General features: G+C 41.1%; 4 protein-coding genes across 12 annotated transcripts in view; 2 read left to right on the top strand and 2 right to left on the bottom strand.

Moving 5' to 3' along the window:
* CCDC13 (coiled-coil domain containing 13) overlaps window positions 1-2,804 on the bottom strand; it is a 36,389-nt gene extending 33,585 nt beyond the window's left edge. Inside the window, exon 1 of the mRNA XM_043443280.1 lies at window positions 2,155-2,804. Coding sequence (XP_043299215.1) covers window positions 2,155-2,375 — 221 coding nt within the window. The 5' untranslated portion in view covers window positions 2,376-2,804. The remainder of the gene's footprint in view (window positions 1-2,154) is intronic.
* Window positions 984-21,926, top strand: part of LOC122425004 (atypical chemokine receptor 2-like) — a 65,684-nt gene continuing 44,741 nt past the window's right edge. Inside the window, exons 1-4 of one of the 7 annotated variants that reach the window (XR_006264647.1) lie at window positions 984-1,034; window positions 1,579-1,755; window positions 3,206-3,372; window positions 4,089-4,721. The gene's annotated coding sequence lies outside the window, so the exon portion shown is untranslated. Of the gene's footprint in view, window positions 1,035-1,194; window positions 1,756-3,205; window positions 3,373-4,088; window positions 4,722-20,911; window positions 20,968-21,829; window positions 21,916-21,926 lie in introns of those variants that run through there. The other 6 variants (XR_006264646.1, XM_043443285.1, XM_043443291.1 and 3 more) reach the window with 6 other exon arrangements.
* HIGD1A (HIG1 hypoxia inducible domain family member 1A) lies at window positions 14,185-20,831 on the bottom strand. Of its 2 annotated transcripts, none has more exons than XM_043443294.1 (4): window positions 20,701-20,831; window positions 16,599-16,713; window positions 15,832-15,966; window positions 14,185-15,199 (listed from the first exon to the last, which is right to left on the bottom strand). In XM_043443294.1, the coding sequence occupies exons 2-4, from the start codon at window positions 16,693-16,695 to the stop codon at window positions 15,150-15,152; spliced, it is 282 nt and encodes a 93-aa protein (XP_043299229.1). In that variant the 5' UTR covers window positions 16,696-16,713; window positions 20,701-20,831; the 3' UTR covers window positions 14,185-15,149. The 2 variants fall into 2 exon arrangements, with proteins under 2 accessions (XP_043299229.1, XP_043299230.1); XM_043443295.1 differs by having other exon boundaries at window positions 16,599-16,724; window positions 20,701-20,815.
* The window catches only part of GASK1A (golgi associated kinase 1A), a 153,265-nt gene continuing 152,103 nt past the window's right edge, over window positions 20,765-21,926 (top strand). The window contains exon 1 of one of the 2 annotated variants that reach the window (XM_043443273.1): window positions 20,765-20,967. In XM_043443273.1, coding sequence (XP_043299208.1) covers window positions 20,871-20,967 — 97 coding nt within the window. In that variant the 5' untranslated portion in view covers window positions 20,765-20,870. The remainder of the gene's footprint in view (window positions 20,968-21,926) is intronic. The other variant, XM_043443271.1, reaches the window with a different exon arrangement.

The following is a 21,926-nucleotide window of genomic DNA, read 5'->3' as shown; positions in this document are numbered from 1 at the left end:
GAAATTAAAAGACGCTTGCTCCCTGAAAGAAAAGCTGTGACAAACCTTGACAGCATATTAAAAGCAGAGACTTTACTTTGCCAACAAAGATCCGTCTAGTCAAAGCAATGGTTTTTCCAGTAGTCATGTATGGATGTAAGAGTTGGACTGTAAAGAAATCTGAGTGCCGAAGAAATGATGCTTTTGAACTGTGGTATTAGAGAAGACTCTTCAGATCAAGTCCCTTGGACTGCAAGGAGATCAAACCGGTCAATCCTAAAGGAAACCAACCCTGAATATTCATTGGAAGGACTGAGGCTAAAGCGGAAGCTCTAACACTTTGGCCACCTGATGTGAAGAACTGACTTATTAGAAAAGACCCTACTGCTGGGAAAGATTGAAGGCAGGAGGAGAAGAGGACCACAAAGGACAAGATGGTTGGAGAGCATCACTGACTAAATGGACATGAGTTTGAGCAAGATGGAGCATCTGGGAGATGGTGAAGGACAGGGAAACCTGGTGTACTGCAGTCCACGGGGTCACAAAGAGTTGGACGTGACTGAGTGACTGAACAACAATTAGAAGACCAAAGAGGACTGTCTAAGCCTTAAGCTGAGGCCAGGGCTCTGGGTCTCAGGTTAACCCAACAGGAAATCAGAATAGGCGACTGGTATTGTATGTTTTACATTGTCTTGCAACACTTTTTTCAGAACTTTAAAACATGAGAAATGTGTGATTGATGGGTCTGTGATCATTTCCATCATTAGGCATGAAGCCTGCTCCATAGAGGCAGTTGCTCAGGAAGTAAATAAGTTATAGAAATTATGCATGTGTGTCTGCTCAGTTGCTTCACTTGTGTCCAACTCTTTGCAACCTATGGACTGTAGCCCGCCAGGCCCCTCTGTCCATGGGATTCTCCAGGCAAGAATACTGGAGTGGGTTGCCATGCCCACCTCCCGGGATCTTCCCGACCCAGGGATTGAACCTGCATCTCTTATGTCTCCTACATTGGCAAGCTGGTTCTTTACCATTAGTGCCAATTGGGAAGCTCAAAGGTAACAGTAATTATTGTTGTTTTGTTTAGTTGCTAAGTCATGTCCAATTTTCTTGTGACCCCATGGACTGTAGCCTACCAGGCTCCTCTGTCCACAGCATTTCCCATGCAAGATACTGGACTGGGTTGCCATTTCCTTCTCCAGAGGGTCTTCCCGCCCCAGGAGTCAAACCTGGATCTCTTGCATTGCAGGCAGATTCTTTACCACTGAGCCACGTGGGAAGCTCAACTAATTATTAGATAACGGCTATTATTAATAATATCGTTGGATACCAACAGCTCAAGTATCCACAAATTCCACTTTCTCCGACTTGGGGAAAGATCATTTGGAAATTGGTCTGGGGTTAACTTAGATCTAATATTTAGGAGCCCTATGAATTTTTTCAATTATTGATATCTTAATTTTTTCTAATTAGCATTTTTCAGTAGATCATTGTGAAAACTGAGAAACCATGAAAAGTAGAATTGTAGATGGAGAAAATAGATTCTAGGTGAAACCAGAAGCAAAGAGATAGCTCAACAACTGTGCTTTTTTTTTTTTTTAGCAAAATGGCTAGCAAACTTTTGTATCAATGGAGACTTCTGCTTCTAATAGCCTATATAAATCACTGCATCTGTAGGATACCATCAAATTTAGAGCAAAATGAGAAGATTTTGGACTCTTCAACTTTTTCACCAACTAGATAAAAGCAAGGAACCCATCAAGTGCTTCTTTATGAGAGGTAGGTTTATGTGTCCTTATGTGTCAGGAAAGGGAAGTTGGGGCAGAACAGTCTCAGGTGAGGTTTGGAGCAGTGATCATCTGTGAGATATCAGAGCCAGCCAACTGGCTCCTCAAAAACCAATTTTTTCTTAATAAACTACACCTTGATGGGTTTCAAAATTTTCCATTTGGCTTCACATGGTTTTTGAATAAATTTCATGCCAAGTTATGTCTATATGCCCACAGACCCTCTGTCAGATGCAAGAGTCTTCAGTAACAATCTCTATGTCAAAACCTCTTGAGTCTCAGTTGATAAACATACATCTAGCCAACTGGACTGTCGAACTGTCTGCAGTCATTCTCCCCTTCTTCCCTACTTCCCTGCAGTGCCCCTGGGAGAGTCCAAGCTTACATTTACCTCTGCTCAAAGCTGGTTTTCGAGTTCTGCTCCCCAGCTTGGAGGACGCTGAGGCCATCAGACATCTCCAGGGGCTCTTTTTGGTCATCACCTCTGCTTTGGAGGCTCAGTTCTTTTTCCTTCCGTTTCTCCATCTGCTTCTGTAACCTTTTGTGCTGCATCTCTTGCATGGCTCTAAACTGGAGCCTCAAGGTGTCCTGTGAGCCTTCATCCTCTGTCATCTTGCCCTCGGAGTAGGAAAAGGAGCCTGAGCTGAAGCAAACTCTACGAAGTGCTTCTTTTTAAAGAGTGCTCAACTCGTAGTAAGCCCTGTTTACAACTCCCCAAACCTGGAGTTTCCTGCTTAGCTTTGCAGGTGTCCATGTGGAAGCTTGGAAGACCCACCCTCACTTCAGATCCCCTGAAAGCAACAGCTGAACTGTACTGAGCGTCACCGCCCCACCCCACCCCCGACACACCCTTCCATCCCTGACTGTGCCATCAGGATACTCTCCCCATTACTCAGAGTCAACAGTTGATTCCTTCCTACCCCTGTAAGCAGTGGCTGTCAACTCTAGCTGAACATTAGAATCTCCTAGGAGCTTCTAAAATATAACAATGCTGTGGCACATCCCTGGACCAATTAAATATCAATTCCTAGGAATGGGGCTCAGATATCATTCCTGTTTTTTTGCTTTTTTTTTTTTTTTAATATTTATTTGGCTGTAGCAGGTCTTAGTTGCAGCATACAGGATCTTTAGTTGTGGCATATGGGATCTACTTCCCTGATTAGGGATCGAACCCGAGCCCCCTGCATTGGGAGCGCGGAGTCCTAACCACTGGACCACCAGGGAAGTCCCTAATTACTGCTTTTAGTTGAGGTATAATTTTTAAATTGAATTATAATTTACATGAGTAAAGTGAGTGTACAGCTCAATAAATCTTTACACAGGTATACACCCTGGCTCCGGCCAGGCCTCCTGGCGGCTATTTGCTCCCTTGACTCCAGCCGGAACCATTCTGTAGTTTTCCCTGCACTTACAGTGTTTGCCCCGCTGCTCCCCATCTCTAGCTGCAGAAGCTCCGTCGCCTCTTCAGACGCTGTCCTGCGCTGTCCTGGCAACCGTCACCAGGGAAACCAGCCACGACGCCGCGTGACGTCATCATGCGTCTACGGCGGCCAAGAGGGCGCCGGGAGCTTGGAAAGGGACGGAGGTGCGGACTACCTGGGTTTAGTAGGTAAGTCAGCCATTGCGGAGGGGTAGTGGAACGGGGCGTCTTGCGTCTTGAGACTTTGAAGTTGAGCTAGTGGTCCGCTTCTAGAACGTGTTTTAAAAGTTTTGTGGGCCAAACGTTCTACGCAGAGATGCGCATCCCGCAGTCCTGCTGGAAAAAGGTAAAGGGAACGATCCCACCATGAAATTTAACGTAGCCTTTCAGAATCTCTTTGGAAAATATAGAACAGTGTCGGGAAAAGGTTATTTTGTGCCAGTGAGTGTAAAAGGCAAGGCACGAAATAGTAACTGCTAAATAAATGTAGTTATGTTTTTAAAACTAGGACCAGAGGGACTTCCTTGGCAGTCCAGTGGTTAGGGCTCTGCGCGTCCACTTCAGGGGGCGCGAGTTCGATCCCTGGCCTGGGAATAAGATCCCGCCTGGCGCGGCCAAAACAAAACAAAAACTAGGAAGGGAGCATGACTGGGGAGGAATGCAAAGAAATATTAAAGTTAAAAATGGTTGTATTCGAGTGCTGGAATTGCAGTGGTGTGTTTTTATTTTTGCACTTTAGAGGATTTAAAAATATAGAGTACATGGTTTATTTCCATAATGGAAAACATTTGTGTGTTTGTTTGTTTTCTTCTTTAAGATACTTCCCAATTTAAGTCACTACTAGATGCAGGTCTTCAGAAAGTCTTCATATATTTCATGGTTTTTTTTTCTTTTTTTCTCATAAGGCATTCACTCCACAGACATGCGTGAAGGAGGGGCACGAGACCACATATTGCAGAACTCTAGTGCAATATCACAGCCAGAATATTGATGTTGATCGTTGTACTTGTATTCATTTGTGTGTATGTTTACTTTTATACTGTTTTATCATGCTTAGGCTTGCATATCCACTATCATTTTCAAATATTGAACACTTAAATCACCACGAGGATTCCTCTTTTTGGGCTTTTATTACCACATCCACTTTCCTCCCTCCTCACTTCCAAAAGGCGTGACCACTAATCTGTTCTCTATTTCTAAAATTTTGTCATTTCAGAGATGTTATATAAATGGAATAATATAGTATGTAACCTTTGGGGACTGACTTCTTTTATTCAGAATCGATTTCTGGAGATTCATCCAGGTTGTTGTATGTATCAGTTTGTTCCTTTTCATTGCTGAGTAGTTTTCTATGATATGCATGTACAACATCTTGTTTAAACCATTTGCCCCTCAGAGGACATCTGGGCTCTTTCTAGTAGGGGGCAGTTACAAATAAAGGGGCTTCCCTGGTGGCTCAGACGGTAAAGAATTAGCCTGCAGTGCAGGAGACTCAGGTTCAATCCCTGGGTCAGAAAGATCCCCTCGAGAAGGGAATGGCTACCTACTTCAGTATTCTTGTCTAGAGAATTCCATGGAGAGAAGATCCTGGTGGGCTACAGTCCATAGGGTCACAGAGTTGGACAGGACTGAACAACTAACAGACACATGAGGAGGATTACAAATAAAGCTGATACAAACATTCGTATATAGATTTTTGTGGGAACTTAACACTTTCATTTTTCCAGGATAGATGCCCAAGAGTCCAGTTGTATAATAACATGTTTAGTTTTATAAAAAACCATCAATCTTTTCTGTAGAGTGCTTCTACCATTTTACATTTCTATCAGCAGTGTATGAGTGATCCACTTTCTCCGCATCTTTGCCAGTACTTGATTTGTCACTATTTTTTATTTTAGACATACTAATAGATGTATAGTGCCATCTCATTGTGGTTCTACTGTGCATAAAAATAATGATATTGAACATTTTTTTCAGGTACTCATTTGCCACCTGTGTATCTTTGGTGCAGTTCATGTCTTTTGCCCAACTTATAGCTATTGATTTTTGAGAATTCTTTATATGTTCTAGATATTAATCATTTGTTGGACTGTAGTTTGCAATTCTGTAGTTTGCAATTCTAGCCCATTCTGTAGCTAGCTTCTTCTCTTTACATGAGTTTTCACAGGACAAAAATTTTGACTCGTTCCAATTTACCCCATTGTCTTTCTTTCAGTGTTGAGTGTAAGAACCCCTTGCATAGCTCTGGATCCCAAAGATTTCCCCTTATGACTTTCTAAAAGCATTAGAGTCTTATGTTCATGATTTATTTTGACATAATTTTTATGTAAGATGTGAGGTTTAGGTTGAGATTCTTTTTTTTTTTTAACCTATGGATGTCCAGTTGCTTCAGCACTATTTGTTGAAAAGTATCCTTCCTCAACTGAATTGCTTTTGAGTCTTTGTCAAAAATCAGTTGTGTAAATTCAACAACAAAAAGCCACCCACTTTAAAAATAGGCAAAGGACTTGAAGAGACATTCCTTTCAAGAAGATAAACAGATGGCTAATAAGCACATGTAAAGATGTTCAGCATTACTATCCATTAAAGAAATGCAAATCAAAGCCACAGTGGTATACCACTCCATATACATTAGAATGGCTATTACTTTTTTTAAAATGGAAAATAATGTATTGTTCAAGAGGTGGGAAAATTGAAACCCTTATGCATTGCTGGTGGGAAAGTAAAATGATGCAGCCATTGTAGAAAAGTTTGGAAGTTCCTCAAAAATTTAAACATAGATTATGATCCAGCAACTCACTTCTGAGTATATGCCCAAAATATGAAAGTAGATGGATACTTGTACACCATTGTCCACAGTAGCATTATTCACAATGCCCAAAAGATGTAAACAATCCAAATATCCATCTCCAGTTGAATGGATAAGCAAAGTGTAGTAATATCCATTAAATGGAATATTATTCACTCGTAGAAATGAAGTACTGACACATGCTCCTACATGGATGAACCTTGAAAAACATGCTAAGTGAAATAAACCAGACATAAAAGGACAACTATTGTATGATTCCATTTATATTAGGTACCTCGAGTAAAGACAGGTAGTAGAACAGAGATTGTAGGGAGCAGAAGAGAGAAACGGGGAGTTGTTATTAAAGAGGATGAAGTTTCTGTTTGGAATGATGAAAAGGTTATGGAGGCCGATGATGGTAATGGTTGCATAGTATTTTAAGTATACTCAGTATCGCTGAACTGTACACTTAAAAATGCTTAAAATAGTTAATTGTTATGTATATTTTGGGCTTCCCTTGTGTCTCAGCTGGTAAAGAATCCACCTGCAATGCAGGAGACCTGGGTTGGGAAGATCCCCTGGAGAAGAGAACGGCTACCCATTCCAGTATTCCGTCCTGGAGAATTTCATGGACTGTATAGTCCATGGGGTTGCAAAGAGTCAGATATGACTGAGCGACTTTACTTTCACTTTTCTTTCATGTATATTTTACATATAGTTATTTTTTAATTAGTTGAGCATGTTTGTGTGGATCTAGCTGATCCTTGTTCTAATCCCTAAATTAGGTCCTTCCCACAGTTCAGCATAACTCCAACTTTAAGCTGGAACCTTTATCTTTTCTAAGATAATAAGATAGATTTCCCTTCACTGAAATAATATTCTCTTTCCCACAAATAAGTAAATATAACATAACCAGTCAGTGATGTTACCCTTACTATGAGAAGCAAAGTTGAAGAAAGTCTATCAGAAGTAAGAATACCTAGGTTTTAACTCTTGGACATTAGTCAAGTCACAAACCTCAACTTTCTTCTTAAAATAGCAATAGTAAGTTTGTTTTCATGATAATCAAATAGGTCATGAAAGTGATCTGTAAACTGAAATGCTCTTCAGCTGTCATGCATTATTACAGCCTTAGCTGTCTAGTCTCAAAATGAGAGTAAGCTTTGCTGCAGCTTAAAACCAAGGTTCCATTTGTCTCTTGCCATTTCACAGTTCTCTTCTTAATGGACCTCGGCTTTGCAAGTCCAAAATCTAATTTGGTCATTAAACCAGGAGTGTCATTTGGGACCAGACTTATGTCATCCATGATATTAAGTGATTAACCTGTAAACAAGAACACTAAGACACTAGTTTATACTAGGCGATTGTGACCCATATCCAGAGCTCCTCCTTTCCCAGGATCAGACACTCATGAAGCCAAAAGAGTCATCAGAAAGATATTGTGGGCAATTGAGAGCAAACAGAAGCAAACTGCATTGAAATATTTTTAACTTAGGGTTAGAAAGAGAGAGCTAAGTCACGTCCAACTCTTGCGATCCCATGAACTGTAGCCTGCCAGGCTCCTCTGTCCACGGGATTCTCCAGGTAAGAATACTAGAGAGAGTTGCCATTTCCTTCTCCAGGGGAACTTCCCAACCCAGGAATTGAACCCAGGTCTCCCAAATTGCAGGCAGATGCTTTACTGACTGAGCTACGTGGGAAGCTTTATTAAATAGTCTATTTCACAATCAGAAGCATGCTACAGATAAAAATTGTCCATTGTCTCCAGGTTCAAGTTCCTTTCTCGCCGGAAGGTGCTGGATACACATTGCCAGTTTTCTTCTTCATCTCATCATGGATTTGGGCTTTTTTTGTTGGCCACCAGCCTCTCAGACTCCCCCGTACCCCACCCCGCTGCCTCTCTACACTCTGTGTTTTAATTTAACACCATTCTGGCTATAGTCATGTCCTATTTTCTCTGTGGAGCAATTTTGTCTTAAGATGTGTTTGTATATATGGTGATCTCATTCATCATACATTGACTTCATTAGAAAACTCAGTGTTCTGCCAAGATTCATCAGTCCTTAGTTCTAGGGGACCACTCTGATGGCTCTCCTCCAAGCATAATGTACTGGTAATATATTTTATATTTTCTCCCCGAATTTCTCAGTTTCACTCTTGGCTCACATCATGGTTTTCAAAACATTTGGATGAAAGTCACCTTTTCTCAGAGGTAATTGGTTTATTCCATGTTGATAAGGTCCCCAATACCTTGTCTGCTTACTAGGTTTTAATTTACTGCCTCCACAGTAAGACCATGTATATGTGAGAATCTCAACTTTCTTTTTTAAAAACTGAAGTATAGTTGATTTAAAATATTCTGTTAATTACTGCTGTCCAGCAAAGTGATTTACTTATACATATTACATTTTTATATTCTTTCTAATATGTTTTATCATAGGATATTGAATATAGTTCTGTGTGCTATACAGTAGGTTTTTGTTGTTTATCCATTCTCTATATAAAAGTTTACATCTGCTAACCCCACCCTTCCACTCCATCCCTTCCCCAACCCCTTTCCCCTTGGCAACCATCAGTCAGCCCTGTCTGTGATTCTGTTTTTTTCATAGATACGTTCATTTGTTTCATATTTTAGATTCCACATGTAAGTGATATCATGTGGTGTTTGTCTTTCTGACTTACTTCACTTAATGTGATCATCTCTAGTTGTATCACTCAGCTTCCTTCTTTATAAAAGACCAAAACAAATATTGGCCGAGGATTTTTATATATGAAAAAACCTGATAATAAAGCAGATATTGGAAAAAAGTATTGGATTTGGGACCTGATGGGAACTGTATGTGTGTGTGCAGTGAGAGGGGGAAAGGAAGGGAAGGGAAGAGCAAGTATTTTTTGGATCGGCCCTGCTTTATGTATATGCCTTCTGTTCCATCATGCAGTCTTTCCACGGGACCGAGGTCTCAAGTTCTGGATTTGGGTCCCAGCTCTGTCATTTTTCAGTTATATGGACTTGAGTAAATTACAGCTTTCCACATTGAAAAAGCCAGGATAATACCTACTTCAGTTTTTGTGAGGGACTAGTAGAGAGTATGGGCTTCCCCGGTGGTTCAGTGGACTTGGGAAATGGCTGCAGGATTCTTGCCTGGGAAATCCCGTGGACAGGGGAGCCTGGCAGGCTGCAATCCATGGGGTTGCAGAAGAGTCAGACCTGACTTTGTGACTGAACAACAGCAGAGTGGAGAGTATAAACACATTCTATTTATTTTTGGCTGCGCTGGGTCTTCCTTGCTGTGTGCTGGTTTTCTTTAGTTGCAAAAGTGTTACCACAGTGGACCTTGCATTGTGTTTTAAACTCAAATATAGCAAGATTTATAAAAAGGTAAAAGTTCACTGTGGCCTGGAAGAGTTCAGAGTAGTTTACCAAAGGTAGAATAGGGTTGGGTCTTCAAGGAGTACACTGAATTGACTGGGAGTGGGGAAGGGGAACATTCAGGAAAGGACTAGATGCCGAGTAGGTGTCGGGGACAGTGGTGGGCACAGGGCTTTGGTGTCAGGGGCTCTGCTGGAGCTAGGGGGCAGGACAGGAGGTGAAGGGCCTCGGTTTAGTGGTGGCAAACAAGGAGAAGAAAAGAACAAATCTGAGCAATGAAGGACTCAGCTTATGAAAAATGGCAGGGCTTAACAGTCATCAAGACAGTATGGTACTGGCACAAAGACAGAAATATAGATCAATGGAACAGAATAGAAAGCCCAGAGATAAATCCACGCACCTATGGACACCTTATCTTTGACAAAGGAGGCAAGGATATACAATGGAAAAAAGACAACCTCTTTAACAAGTGGTGCTGGGAAAACTGGTCAACCACTTGTAAAAGAATGAAACTAGAACACTTTCCAACACCATACACAAAGATAAACTCAAAATGGATTAAAGATCTAAATGTAAGACCAGAAACTATAAAACTCCTAGAGGAGAACATAGGCAAAACACTCTCCGACATAAATCACAGCAAGATCCTCTATGACCCACCTCCCAGAATATTGGAAATAAAAGCAAAACTAAACAAATGGGACCTAATGAAACTTAAAAGCTTTTGCACTACAAAGGAAACTATAAGTAAGGTGAAAAGACAGCCCTCAGATTGGTAGAAAATAATAGCAAATGAAGAAACAGACAAAGGATTAATCTCAAAAATATACAAGCAACTCCTGAAGCTCAATTACAGAAAAATAAATGACCCAATTCAAAAATGGGCCAAAGAACTAAACAGACATTTCTCGAAAGAAGACATACAGATGGCTAACAAACACATGAAAAGATGCTCAACATCACTCATTATCAGAGAAATGCAAATCAAAACCACAATGAGGTACCATTACACGCCAGTCAGGATGGCTGCTATCTAAAAGTCTACAAGCAATAAATGCTGGAGAGGGTGTGGAGAAAAGGGAACCCTCTTACACTGTTGGTGGGAATGCAAACTACTGCAGCCACTATGGAGAACAGTGTGGAGATTTCTTAAAAAACTGGAAATAGAACTGCCATATGACCCAGCAATCCCACTTCTGGGCATACACACTGAGGAAACCAGATCTGAAAGAGACATGTGCACCCCAATGTTCATCGCAGCACTGTTTATAATAGCCAGGACATGGAAGCAACCTAGATGCCCATCAGCAGATGAATGGATAAGGAAGCTGTGGTACATATACACCATGGAATATTACTCAGCCGTTAAAAAGAATTCATTTGAACCAGTCCTAATGAGATGGATGAAACTGGAGCCCCTTATACAGAGTGAAGTAAGCCAGAAAGATAAAGAACATTACAGCATACTAACGCATATATATGGAATTTAGAAAGATGGTAACGATAACCCTATATGCAAAACAGAAAAAGAGACACAGAAATACAGAACAGACTATTGAACTCTGTGGGAGAAGGTCAGGGTGGGATATTTCAAAAGAACAGCATGTATACTATCTATGGTGAAACAGATCCCCAGCCCAGGTGGGATGCATGAGACAAGTGCTCGGGCCTGGTGCACTGGGAAGACCCAGAGGAATCGGGTGGAGAGGGAGGTGGGAGGGGGAATCGGGATGGGGAATACGTGTAAATCTATGGCTGATTCATATCAATGTATGACAAAACCCACTGAAATGTTGTGAAGTAATTAGCCTCCAACTAATAAATATTTTTTAAAAAAAAAGAAAAAAAAAAGAAAAATGGCAGGGCTTGGTGTCTGGCTTAGTCGTGATAAATTAATGGGAGGAGGGAGAGACATTTCTAAGAGTTTGAGCCCAGGGTGTGACGGTGGGAGATGGAGGTGACTAACAGGAACGAGTGATCTCGGAAGGAACGAGTGATCTCGGAAGGAGCACCAGTGGGGAAGAGAGGAAGTATAGCTGTAGACAAGCTGATGAGGGCTCCAGCTGAAAGGTATGGTGATGGCATTTCTACCTCACATGGTAAACTTTTAGTCTCTCTGTGACACTTCAGAGTGACACTGAGGACAGGAAAAAGACCTAACACGAATGCTGTGAGCAACTGATGCTACAGAGGGGGCCAGCCAGATGCTAGCCTCCACTCTGGAACTATCTATCACTACTTAATTTAGGAGAACATTTCATAACTTTTGTTTTGTTAAAAAACAAATGATTTTGCCTCATTTCAGTGGCTAGAGGGAAAGCAGGCCCTCTTTTTTTTATCTAAGAATAAAGCCAGGATGCATGAGTATTACTGGCTCTTCCATAAACTTACAACAGGTAAATCTTTCACTAAGAAAGTGGCAATCCAGGCACGGCTGGTGCATGTTTGGTCTCCTTCCTCCAGTTTCCTGTCTGATTTGAAGAGCTTTCAAACAGGATTAAGTATGTAAATAATAGTTGGCAGTTCCACTGTTTGACACGAGAACTTTAGAATACCTTATGTTCCTTCAGCTTTGTTCCGGCCTGTTTCCATGGGCTGTGGATTTACCTGGGGATAGAGCCTAAATTTCAAGTTCCTGAAACTTTGAGCAGTGTTTCCTCATCTGTGAGGCAAAAGAAATGGTCTAAATGACCTATCCTCTACTCCAGAGTTCTGACTCCAGGATACAGAAGCAGAGTGTAGTTTGGGGATTTATGTGTGCAGTCAAATTCCAACTCTCACCACCAGATGGCAGTGTTGCCTGTTAACTAGAAACAGGTTGGTGACTTTTTTCTGGAAACAGAATCCTGAATGTCAAAATATGACCTACTTATTCTAATTAATTCAACAAACATTTATTGAACATCTGTATGAGCCAGGCATTAATGCCAGCTGCTTTGGATGAAAAAAGATCATCACACCTTCATAGTAGTAGAAGAGAAAGGCATGGAAGCAGTCATATACCAGTGCAACAGTAAGCCAAGGAATCTCTCAGAGAAAAATCATCTTAAGTTACATCATGGCTTCCTTGGGGTAACTTCTCTGACTCCAGCCCTAGGTTAGGTCCCCCGGTCTTCCGCATCCTATACCTAGTATTCATCACGCTTTCTGAAGTCAGTGATCTAAAGTCAGCCTTTGCTGCTGGACTAAATTGTGAGAGGAGAGCCCATGTACCTCCTGTGCTGCCACATTCCCAAGCTTAACATTTAACAATGGTAAAGGCAACCATTCAGAGATTACCAATGTATCAGGCGCTATGCTAAGCCCTGTCACTAAGCCCTGTCACAATCACTACTGCATTTAATCTTCCCAACAACCTAGAACATTTAACAATGGTAAAGGCAACCATTCAGAGATTACCAATGTATCAGGCGCTATGCTAAGCCCTGTCACATTCACTACTGCATTTAATCTTCCCAACAACCTGGGCCACTGACATTGTCCCCACTTTATAGATGAGGAAACCATAGCTAATAACTGGCAAAACCATGAACCTGGGTCTGACTCAATAAACAGTAGTATCACATCCTCTTGAGCCACTTTTAATAACTTCCGTAATCTGAATATCAGCCTATTCATGCACCCTAGTTTATCAGTCTCTTCTTCTTTACTCATTTTCTCCTGATTACTCAATGCTCACTAGTCTCAACATTTTGCTCCTGTTCTTATGTCCTCTGGCATTTGTCTAGATCAATTTCTCTCAAATTAGTATTCATTTAACAAAATCAGTAATGTACTCACCCACTAGAAAGTTTCTGAAACTTGTTTTTCAAATTTATTTTTCTGTAGAAGGCTTATCCTTAATGAAATTATTGTTAGGACTGCCTACGAGCAACTCCTGTGTCTACTGGAGGCTGAGAGGAGTTCCTAGTAATAGCTTTTATTTTTTTTTCCTTGTTTTTTATTCTCAAATCTGAGTACAAAACAAATAAGCACACAGTAAACAGCTTTTAAGTGATCTTTTCTATTTGCGATGATCTATAAATATTAAATATTCCAACCAAAAAAATGGTTCTATATAGTGAAATCAAATATTCCCCCAAACCAAAAAATAAAGCCCGTGAACTATATGAAAGTGACAAACTCTCCACATCTCCGTTCTCTCAATTTTGTTGTTATTGTTTAGTTGCTGAGTTGTGTCTGCCTCTTGGTGACACCCCCCACCTCCTATGGACTATAGCACGCCAGGCTCCTCTGTCCCTGGGATATCCCAGGCAAGAATACTGGAGTGGGTTGCCATTTACTTCTCCATAGCTTTTATTTTCAAAGCACATTTCCCATAGACCCATATCATGATCTATAAACTAGATAGGACTATAGTAATTACCTAGTCCAACCTCTGTCTCTAACTAGGAGAAAATTGAGAAAACCCTGATTTGGGCCAGGTTACATAGTCTGGAGTGGTAAGTCAAGACCATGTTGTACCCTCTTGTCCAATAATACTAATCTATGGTAACCGCTCCCTCTCCAGCATTAATTTCACAAAGATCAACATTTCAAGTCTCTAACATGTTGGCTTCTACCACATGGCTGCCCAGGTTTCAGTCCCAAACCTACAGCTTTCTCTACCTATGTGACCTTGGGTTAATTACTTAAAACTGTTTGTATCTCAGTGTCCTTCTCCATGAAACAAGGATCACATTCTTAGGGCTGTTAGGAAACTTAAATTTGACTTTATACATGAAAAGTACGTGGCACACAGTAAACACTCATAAATTTTTAGCTGTTATTCCCTCTTTTCTTGGAACTACTTGTGCTACTTCAGAGACGATGGTTTTCCCCAAATTCAAATAAATACAAGACATTTGATGTGTTCATTTACTTTAATAACACTACATTTACCATGTTATCACCATGGAATGTAAATTCAGGTTAGACAAGAGAATTTCACAAGTACAACAAAGCATTCTGTGATATACCAAAGTTTGTATAATGTCTGACCAAACCAGCTTGCTCATCAATGACTTCCATTATAGGCATTTTATTTAGTTGATGATTCTTTTGGAGAAAATAAACATACTGCACACATTTATAAAGTGTTTTTCATTTACCTTTGCATTAGCACTTAAAATACATGTTTCAAAATAATTTAAAGTTATTCTAATATAACAGCAGCAAAATATAATTCTGCAATTACAAAAGAGCTAAAAGGGATCTACAATTTAAGTTACTCTCATGTTTATAACTATGATTCTAAAATAAATACTACTTCAAAGTGGCTCTGTTACCAGCTTTTTAGGTTTGGTTTAAAAACACACATAGACTTGCAGGGAGGTTTATAATGTTGTATTCCATGCACTGTTCTGAAAGGGTTCCTCAAGAGCCAACCAGCCCTTAAAACAGTACTCAGTCCACATGGCAGTCAGAAAGTTAAATTAACTGGGGTAAATAGGATTCCTATATTACATCAAAAGCATATGATATTCTGCAGCAACTGGGAGCATTTTCAGGACTGGCATGTTGTCTTCTTTAGAACTAATTTCAACAGAAGGGTTTAAGAAGGTGGACAGGTACCACTATCAAGTGTATTTAAAAGTGACTTGTTTCTTTTGTGCTGATCTGACTCCCCTGAATGACCTAGCTAGTGAACTAGTCACCAGTAACTTGGTCACCAGGCAAATCGAGCCTGCAAGAAAGGAAGCCAATATTCAAATTACCATGTTCTTGTCTGACCCAAACCATTTATTTTCCGCATAAACATATAACCTCAATATGAGATGTCTAACTAAAGCAAGCACCACCAACAAGACCAAGACAGCATCTCCTCTTCTAAGGTTTAGGTTTTCCCCAGAATTCTTGATACAGGGAATAGCCCATACCTAAAGAAAAAGAATGCCAGTTAAGCATTTAAAATTTTTCTTCAGTATTAGAAAATTAAAAACTGTTCATAAAACAGCTAAAAGTAGCACTCTTACTAGCATATAATACTTACAAAGAGAACAAGACCCTAAGCTGCTTACATTCTTGCTTTCTTAAGCAATTCAAATTTCTAAAATTCTTTTTACACAGCTTCTGAAGTATTTTTAAGATTAGTATGATTAGCTCAGATGGCTAAAATATCAATATTTATCTGGCAACTAAAGCAGATAAAGTCAATGAATTATAAAGCCTCCAAAAGCATGTAGTATCTTTTCCACCTTCAAAAACTCAATAAAACAGCCATCATGTCTCTTGGATCTTACTACCAACCCTATCTGCATATATAGACTCCTCACTGACATTATAATGGGCACTACTATCTTTCTTTAAAACCTTAGTAAGATTATTCATCATAAATAGTAAAACTATATCACTACTTGAACTATTTTTACTCATTCAGTTTTTAGGTGAAAATGAATAAGTGATATTTGCCAACTGCTTCAAAGTCAGTTAAAAGTATCTACCTTGTTTTATTTACAAAGAAACCATTCATAGGGAATCAAAAATTTGAAAATGTCCTGTAGGAACCTACCAAGAGTCATTGCTCCCACAACAAAGCCTTGGGCTGCCACACGCATGTGGATCAGGTGGACAGACATTTTAGTATTTCCCCTGCTCTTCAATCTATATAATCCATATGCAACAATTGCTGCAAAACCTGCCATTCCTGTAAAAGAAATAGTCACCAGTTATGTCAGATGCATTGGGGCAGGGAATCAAGATGAGTTTATTATTAATCAATGTTCTATTTTTTATAAGGATGCTTTATAAGGATGCATTACCCAGCTAGCATACAAACTGAGGTTTTACTCCCCATCCCCACCCCCATTCAGAATTAAAAATTAAAAATTGGTAGCAAACAGTAGCAGATCTAGAAAATCAAGATCATCTTTAAAATATGGGCTTGTGAAGCCAGTAAATAAATTCCTTTAAGAGTGCTAGGGGAATTCTCTCTCCTACTTCCATCCCTGAAGGAAATCAGTTAAGGAGTTGCAGCAGAGACTAATAAACCACAACTGTGAGTTTATAACAACTCTTGAGTCTTGTGAGTCCTTGCAGCAAATCACTGAAACTGATGGTGGTCTTGAGGTCGCAACACATTCACGGAAATAAGTCAATAAAACAAGATGTATGATTCGGAGAAGAATTTTTACGAGAGTTATACCAATCTAAGCATATTTCAACATATGAAAAAATATTAAAAAATAAATGCTTCATCAGGAAATGCTTGATGAATGAAACAAGTTGCCCACACTTCTACTGTGTTAAAGCTTATTAGATCATCAAAGTCAAACTTACCAATGGGGACAAATGGTGCCTCTCTAGCTTTTCGGATAAGTTTAGATCCCTCATCTTCATCATATGAAGAAAGAGAAATATCTGTGTCGCTTGACATAGTGATTGAAGAATCTTCCTGAAACACAATTGCCATGAGGTTCTGCAGTTAAAAGCATACTTCTTTTTTATAAGATTATTCCTTTAAGTAATACCAGAAAAAAAGGCAAGACACTGGCCTGATTATATGAATAAGAGGGCAGGGTAAAAAAAAGATTAATTTCCATAACAAAGGGACCAAGGCTCCATTCTCCCTTTTCAGTCTTTTTTTTTTTTAAGCACAGGAAGCTAATAGGCATTTCATCACAATAAAGTAATAATTCAATTTCACCTTAGTCACAGTCACTGTACATACTTCCTTCTGACCTGAACAGATGATAAACTTCACCCACAGATTAAAAAAAGGGAGTCAGACATAGTATATAAGCGCACAAATCTCTGACTGATGTTAATTACAATGAACTGTTGTAATTGACATCAGTCAGATGTCATTTACAGATGACATCAAAAAGTTAACTACCCATCCCATTATCTGTATAGTCTTACCTTATGAATTTTTCATGTGCATCACACTCCCTCCAGTAATAAATGGCTCTCATTCAACACTTTGCTATCCAAGGGGTTTAATAGTAATCAAGGTTCCCAAAGAAAATCCAACTCTAGACGTGAGGCTTAGTGTTTAGTTTGAAAAGTGAAATTGTCCCTCTAAGCCTCCATCCTCACTGGGAAGAGTACAGTTCTGTCATCTGACAGAGAAGACCTTAATCCAGATGATCTGTACAGTATCACACAGATAGAATCAATTAGAACTAGGGCTTCCCTGGCGGCTCAGATGGTCAAGAATTTGCCTGCAATGTGGGAGACCTGGGTTCGATCCCTGGCTTGGGAAGATTCCCCTGGAAAAGTGAAAGGCTACCTACCCACTCCAGTATCCTAAGGGCCTGGAGAAGTCCATGGACTGTATAGTCCATGGGGTTGTAAATAGTTGGACACGACTGAGTGACTCTCACTTTGACTTTCTCTTCTTTCTTGTACTCCATTACCTGCTAACTGAATGAACCCCTACTTTCTCTGAGCTTTTATTATACACAAGGTTCAACAAGCTCAAGGTTCAGGATGCTCATTATATATTTGAAGAGATTAAAATGTAAACACTGAAATATGTTTCATAAATTAGATTCTTTTAAAAACATGCCAGAGTATGTACACTTTGCCAAGAGCATAACAGAGACAGTGAGAATTTAGAGTGTGATATCTTTTGGATAAAGTTTGGGAAGTTTCAGAGAAATATCTGAGGTTGGCTTTCAACATACTACATAAATGAGGGCTTCCCTAGTGGTCCAGTGGTTAAGACTCTACACTTCCACTGCAGGGGGCCCGGACCCTGGTCTGGGAACTAAGATCCCACATGCTGCGTGGTGCGGCCAAAAAAACCCAAACAAACCAACCAACCCCAAGATACTACATAAATCGACTAGATGGTAAGATTAAACTATTTTAGGCCAGTATGTTTATTAGTTCCCTTCATAACCAATCTAAACTTCCCAAAGGCAAACATTTCAAAATCTTCCCTATTTTATCACAATTCCTCCTTCTACCTTCCTCACCAATCCCACATTCTAATCACATTAAACTTCTTATAGTTTGTTGAAAAATATTACTTCAAAATTTATTCAACTATTAAAATTATTCTCAGGCAATTAGGAATATTTAGTGAAAAATAACAATTACACACATTTGTAGAGTTTCATCAGTAAGAAAAATGTCAAGCTGTATGTACATAAGTGCTAATTTGTCTGTTAATCTTACATTGCTCAATGAAAGAACACATGATAACCTGAGTAGGTTTTGGATCCTTGCAATCACAAGGAAAAAAACCATTATATACCACAAGCCACTTTTAAAAACTAGCACCTCTTTTTGCAGATACAAAAGCATGTTTTCTTCCTTTGTCTTAATTTCTAGATAACTAATTGTCCAACAGATAAGTGTAGTGAAAGTTCGCTTTTCCTTCCTTGCTGCAGTTTCTATGGATAGGCCATTTGATCTGGCTTTAGAAAGCAGTCCCTGGGGTAAGAATCAAGGTATGAAGGAACTGTGTAGTCATTATTTGTCTTAACTGACTAAGGATAATTTGTCTCTGGTACAGAACACCTTGTGTGCACATTTCAGCATAAAAGAAAGGGGAATATTAAAAGTCCAATACATCACAAAGTTAATTTGTTATTCTATGGTTCAAATTCTATTTCTAACATGACATTTATCTATAAAACTCCCTGAGTGTAAGATTTTAATAATTCTCTTCCTAATCACCTGGAAGTTTCCCCAAGTATTCATGATTTACAGCCACCTAAATAGAAAATGGTTAACTTTTAAAGTATCAGGGTCAATAAGTATAAGTCACTTCAGAATAAAAACTCAAGTATCAATCCATGCCAATAGCCTTATTTTACAGATGGAAAAAGAAAGCTTATGAAGGGTGAAATAAACTGCTCAACAACAGGAATCTCTGGCAGGGCAGGATTAGAACCCAGCTCTCCTAATACACAGCTGTGGGTTCTTTTGATTGACAATATATTGCCAGATCATTTGTCTTTTATTATGCTGGTGTACATTTAATCTGAAAAAAATTGAAAATCCACTCCTTAACAGAAGCCTGCATCTCCTTTGAATTGTGAAAAATGTCTGTCATGCCTAAAGTTAAATGGAATCTTTTTCCCCAGTGACTTAATTCATCTAACATTTTCAGCTGTGATTTGAATATTTTTTCCCCTAGCATCACTTCTGGATTTCCTTTATCATTTTCTTATCCACCCACAGCAACTGACACAGATCTGCCAGAAAGTTGAACATTTACAAAAGGAAGCACCTAAAACCAGATACTCAACGCCAATTTGGAAAACACGAATTAGTGTGTAAACTAAGATACTACTGAAGACCTTTCCAAGTGCATGGGCACCTAGCAGAGTCATAAGGGAACAGGAGCCGCCCGGCATCACGTGATGTAAAAAGATTTAAAGATCTTCACAGCTCGTCATTTTTGTCACAGGAGCGTCTAACAATGAATTCCAATTTTCATTTTGAACCCGTCACCTGTCAGCCCGTTTTAAACGGCTGCCAAGTCCCCACCCCAGGAGATTCTGATTCAGATGGTCTGGGGCAGGTCCCAAGGAATCTATATTTTAAGAAGACCCGTTCAAGAGATTCTGGTGCACAGGGAATCAAGAGAACCACTGGTGTACAAAACTCAAATACGATTGTCATGCTAGGGCCTGGTACCACTTATACAACTTTTCATCCCAGGCACTTGTGGAAGCATAGATTCCATCTATAAGGGGAATAATTGATTCCCGCACCGGTAAAATAAAACAGGAGAATAAACCTGCCGAATCATTTCGACTGCTCCCAATTCTAATCCTGTGCTATGTTTTGTAACCTCTAACTTGGCAGGTTTACTTTTGAGGAAGAAATGTAAATTCCGTCAGAGGCGCTTGATAGAGGCCCTGGTCCTTCTTACCTTTCTGGGGCGGAAGAGAGTCGCCAAAGGTGGAAGGGAATACCGGCCCGGGGAGAAGAGGAAGCCGATGGCGGGAAGGTCGTGTAGTTTTACGCCCTCCCCTCAACCCTTCAACCTTCCTCCCCTTTCCCTTCCTGTGACCTTGTCAGGACTCCTTGGCCGGACCGCACGCCCTCCCAATCCCTCCTCACCCACCCCACTCTCAAAGAAGTGCCGGACACGCTCGGGCCTACGGGCTCCGCGAAGTCGGCCCCAGCCCAGCGCCTCCCCAGATGCATCCCCGAGCCTTCCAGTTCAGCCGCGATTCGCTTTACAAGCCTTTTCGGCATCCCCTCATAGGCTCCGTACGCTCTCACCAGCCCTCCCCGGCACCACGAAATGAGGCCTGAGCCCCGCCAACCAGACTTCGCCCCTTTCAGCCTAATCATCAGCCCCCTCTCCCAGTCCCGCGACCGCCAACACTCCCAACGTGCTCTCAACGCGGCCTCACTTCTCCCCACTCCACCGCCCGGAGTCACTCGACCCCCAAAGTCCGCCTGCATCACTTACGGACAACTTCAAGACGTTTCAGGTTCCTACACGATTCTGACCCCACTCCCGCACCCGCCGTCCAGCCGGCTTCTCTTGGTTCCGCCTACGTCCGGCTTCAGCCAATCAGAAGCCAGCAACTGGCACGCGTGGGTCAGGGCCGGTGATGGGTGCGTGCGTGCGTGTACGCGATGGGTGGGGCGATGGAGAGAGCCCCGGATTGGCTGGGGCGACGTGCGCGGGCGGTGACTTCTCGTCCCTGGCTCTTACGTACGGATTGCATCAGAGGTGAGAAGTCGGCCTCTTATCTACCGGGGAGGACGTTCCAGGGTGCTTCTCGGCCCTTGGCCGGGCGGAACTTGACATTAGCTTCGCTGTTTTCCTTTTGGGAGGGGGCAGCAGCGAGCAGCAGCGAACGCAGCGGGGCGGGACTGAGGCTGAGAGGCCTCAAACCGCGGCCGGTCCTTCAGAGGCTGCGGGTGAAGAGGGAGCAAGTTTCTGCCTTAGGGGCCGCCGGCGGCTTTAGGGCGCTGGATTCACTCTCATGCCCTGGCAGTTATCGGCCTCAAATAGGCGCTATGGGCCTCTGAGCTTGGCGCTTACACTCTAGTCGGAGGCAGCCATTCATTGCAAGCACGGGTGACTCCATACTCACCGGCGTGGTTTGCTTGAGGAAAGAAGTCACAGGCACCTTGTAACGGTGAACTTCCAGGGACAGAACCCCTAATTTGCCCGTAGATCACTCGGTTAACTACCTGGCGAATTGGTACAAAGCATCAAGCACTGCCATGAGAACTGTTTGCTAACTAAACTAGAATCTCTGGATATAACCATGAAACGAGGCAGACTGCCAAGTGCTCTACCCTGCAGGTAGAAGCTCAGTGTCATAGGCTCAGGATCTTGAAAATCTTTTGTCAAAAAAGTCTCATAATTCAGACACAGGTAGGAAACATTCCCTTGTGGCTCAGCTGGTAAAGAATCCGTCCACAATGCGGGAGACCTGGGTTCGATCCCTGGGTTGGGAAGATCCTCTGGAGAAGGGAAAGGCTACCCCCCTCTAGTATTCTGGTCTGGAGAATTCCATGGACTGTATAGTCCATGGGGTGGCAAAGAGTTGGACACGACTGAGCAGCTTTCACTTTCATTTCAGGAAACATTCATCATGAGTACGGTAAAAACTCCTTACCTTGGTCGTGTGGAGTGCTTTCAGCTCCTTGCAGGCAAGTGTTTTGTCAGGTTCGTGGCGA

Source organism: Cervus canadensis, chromosome 22 (genome assembly GCF_019320065.1).
Source record: "Cervus canadensis isolate Bull #8, Minnesota chromosome 22, ASM1932006v1, whole genome shotgun sequence".
Classification (NCBI taxonomy): Eukaryota; Metazoa; Chordata; class Mammalia; order Artiodactyla; family Cervidae; genus Cervus; species Cervus canadensis.
Note: the sequence above shows the minus strand (reverse complement) of the source record. Positions and strands in the feature narration are given on the sequence as shown.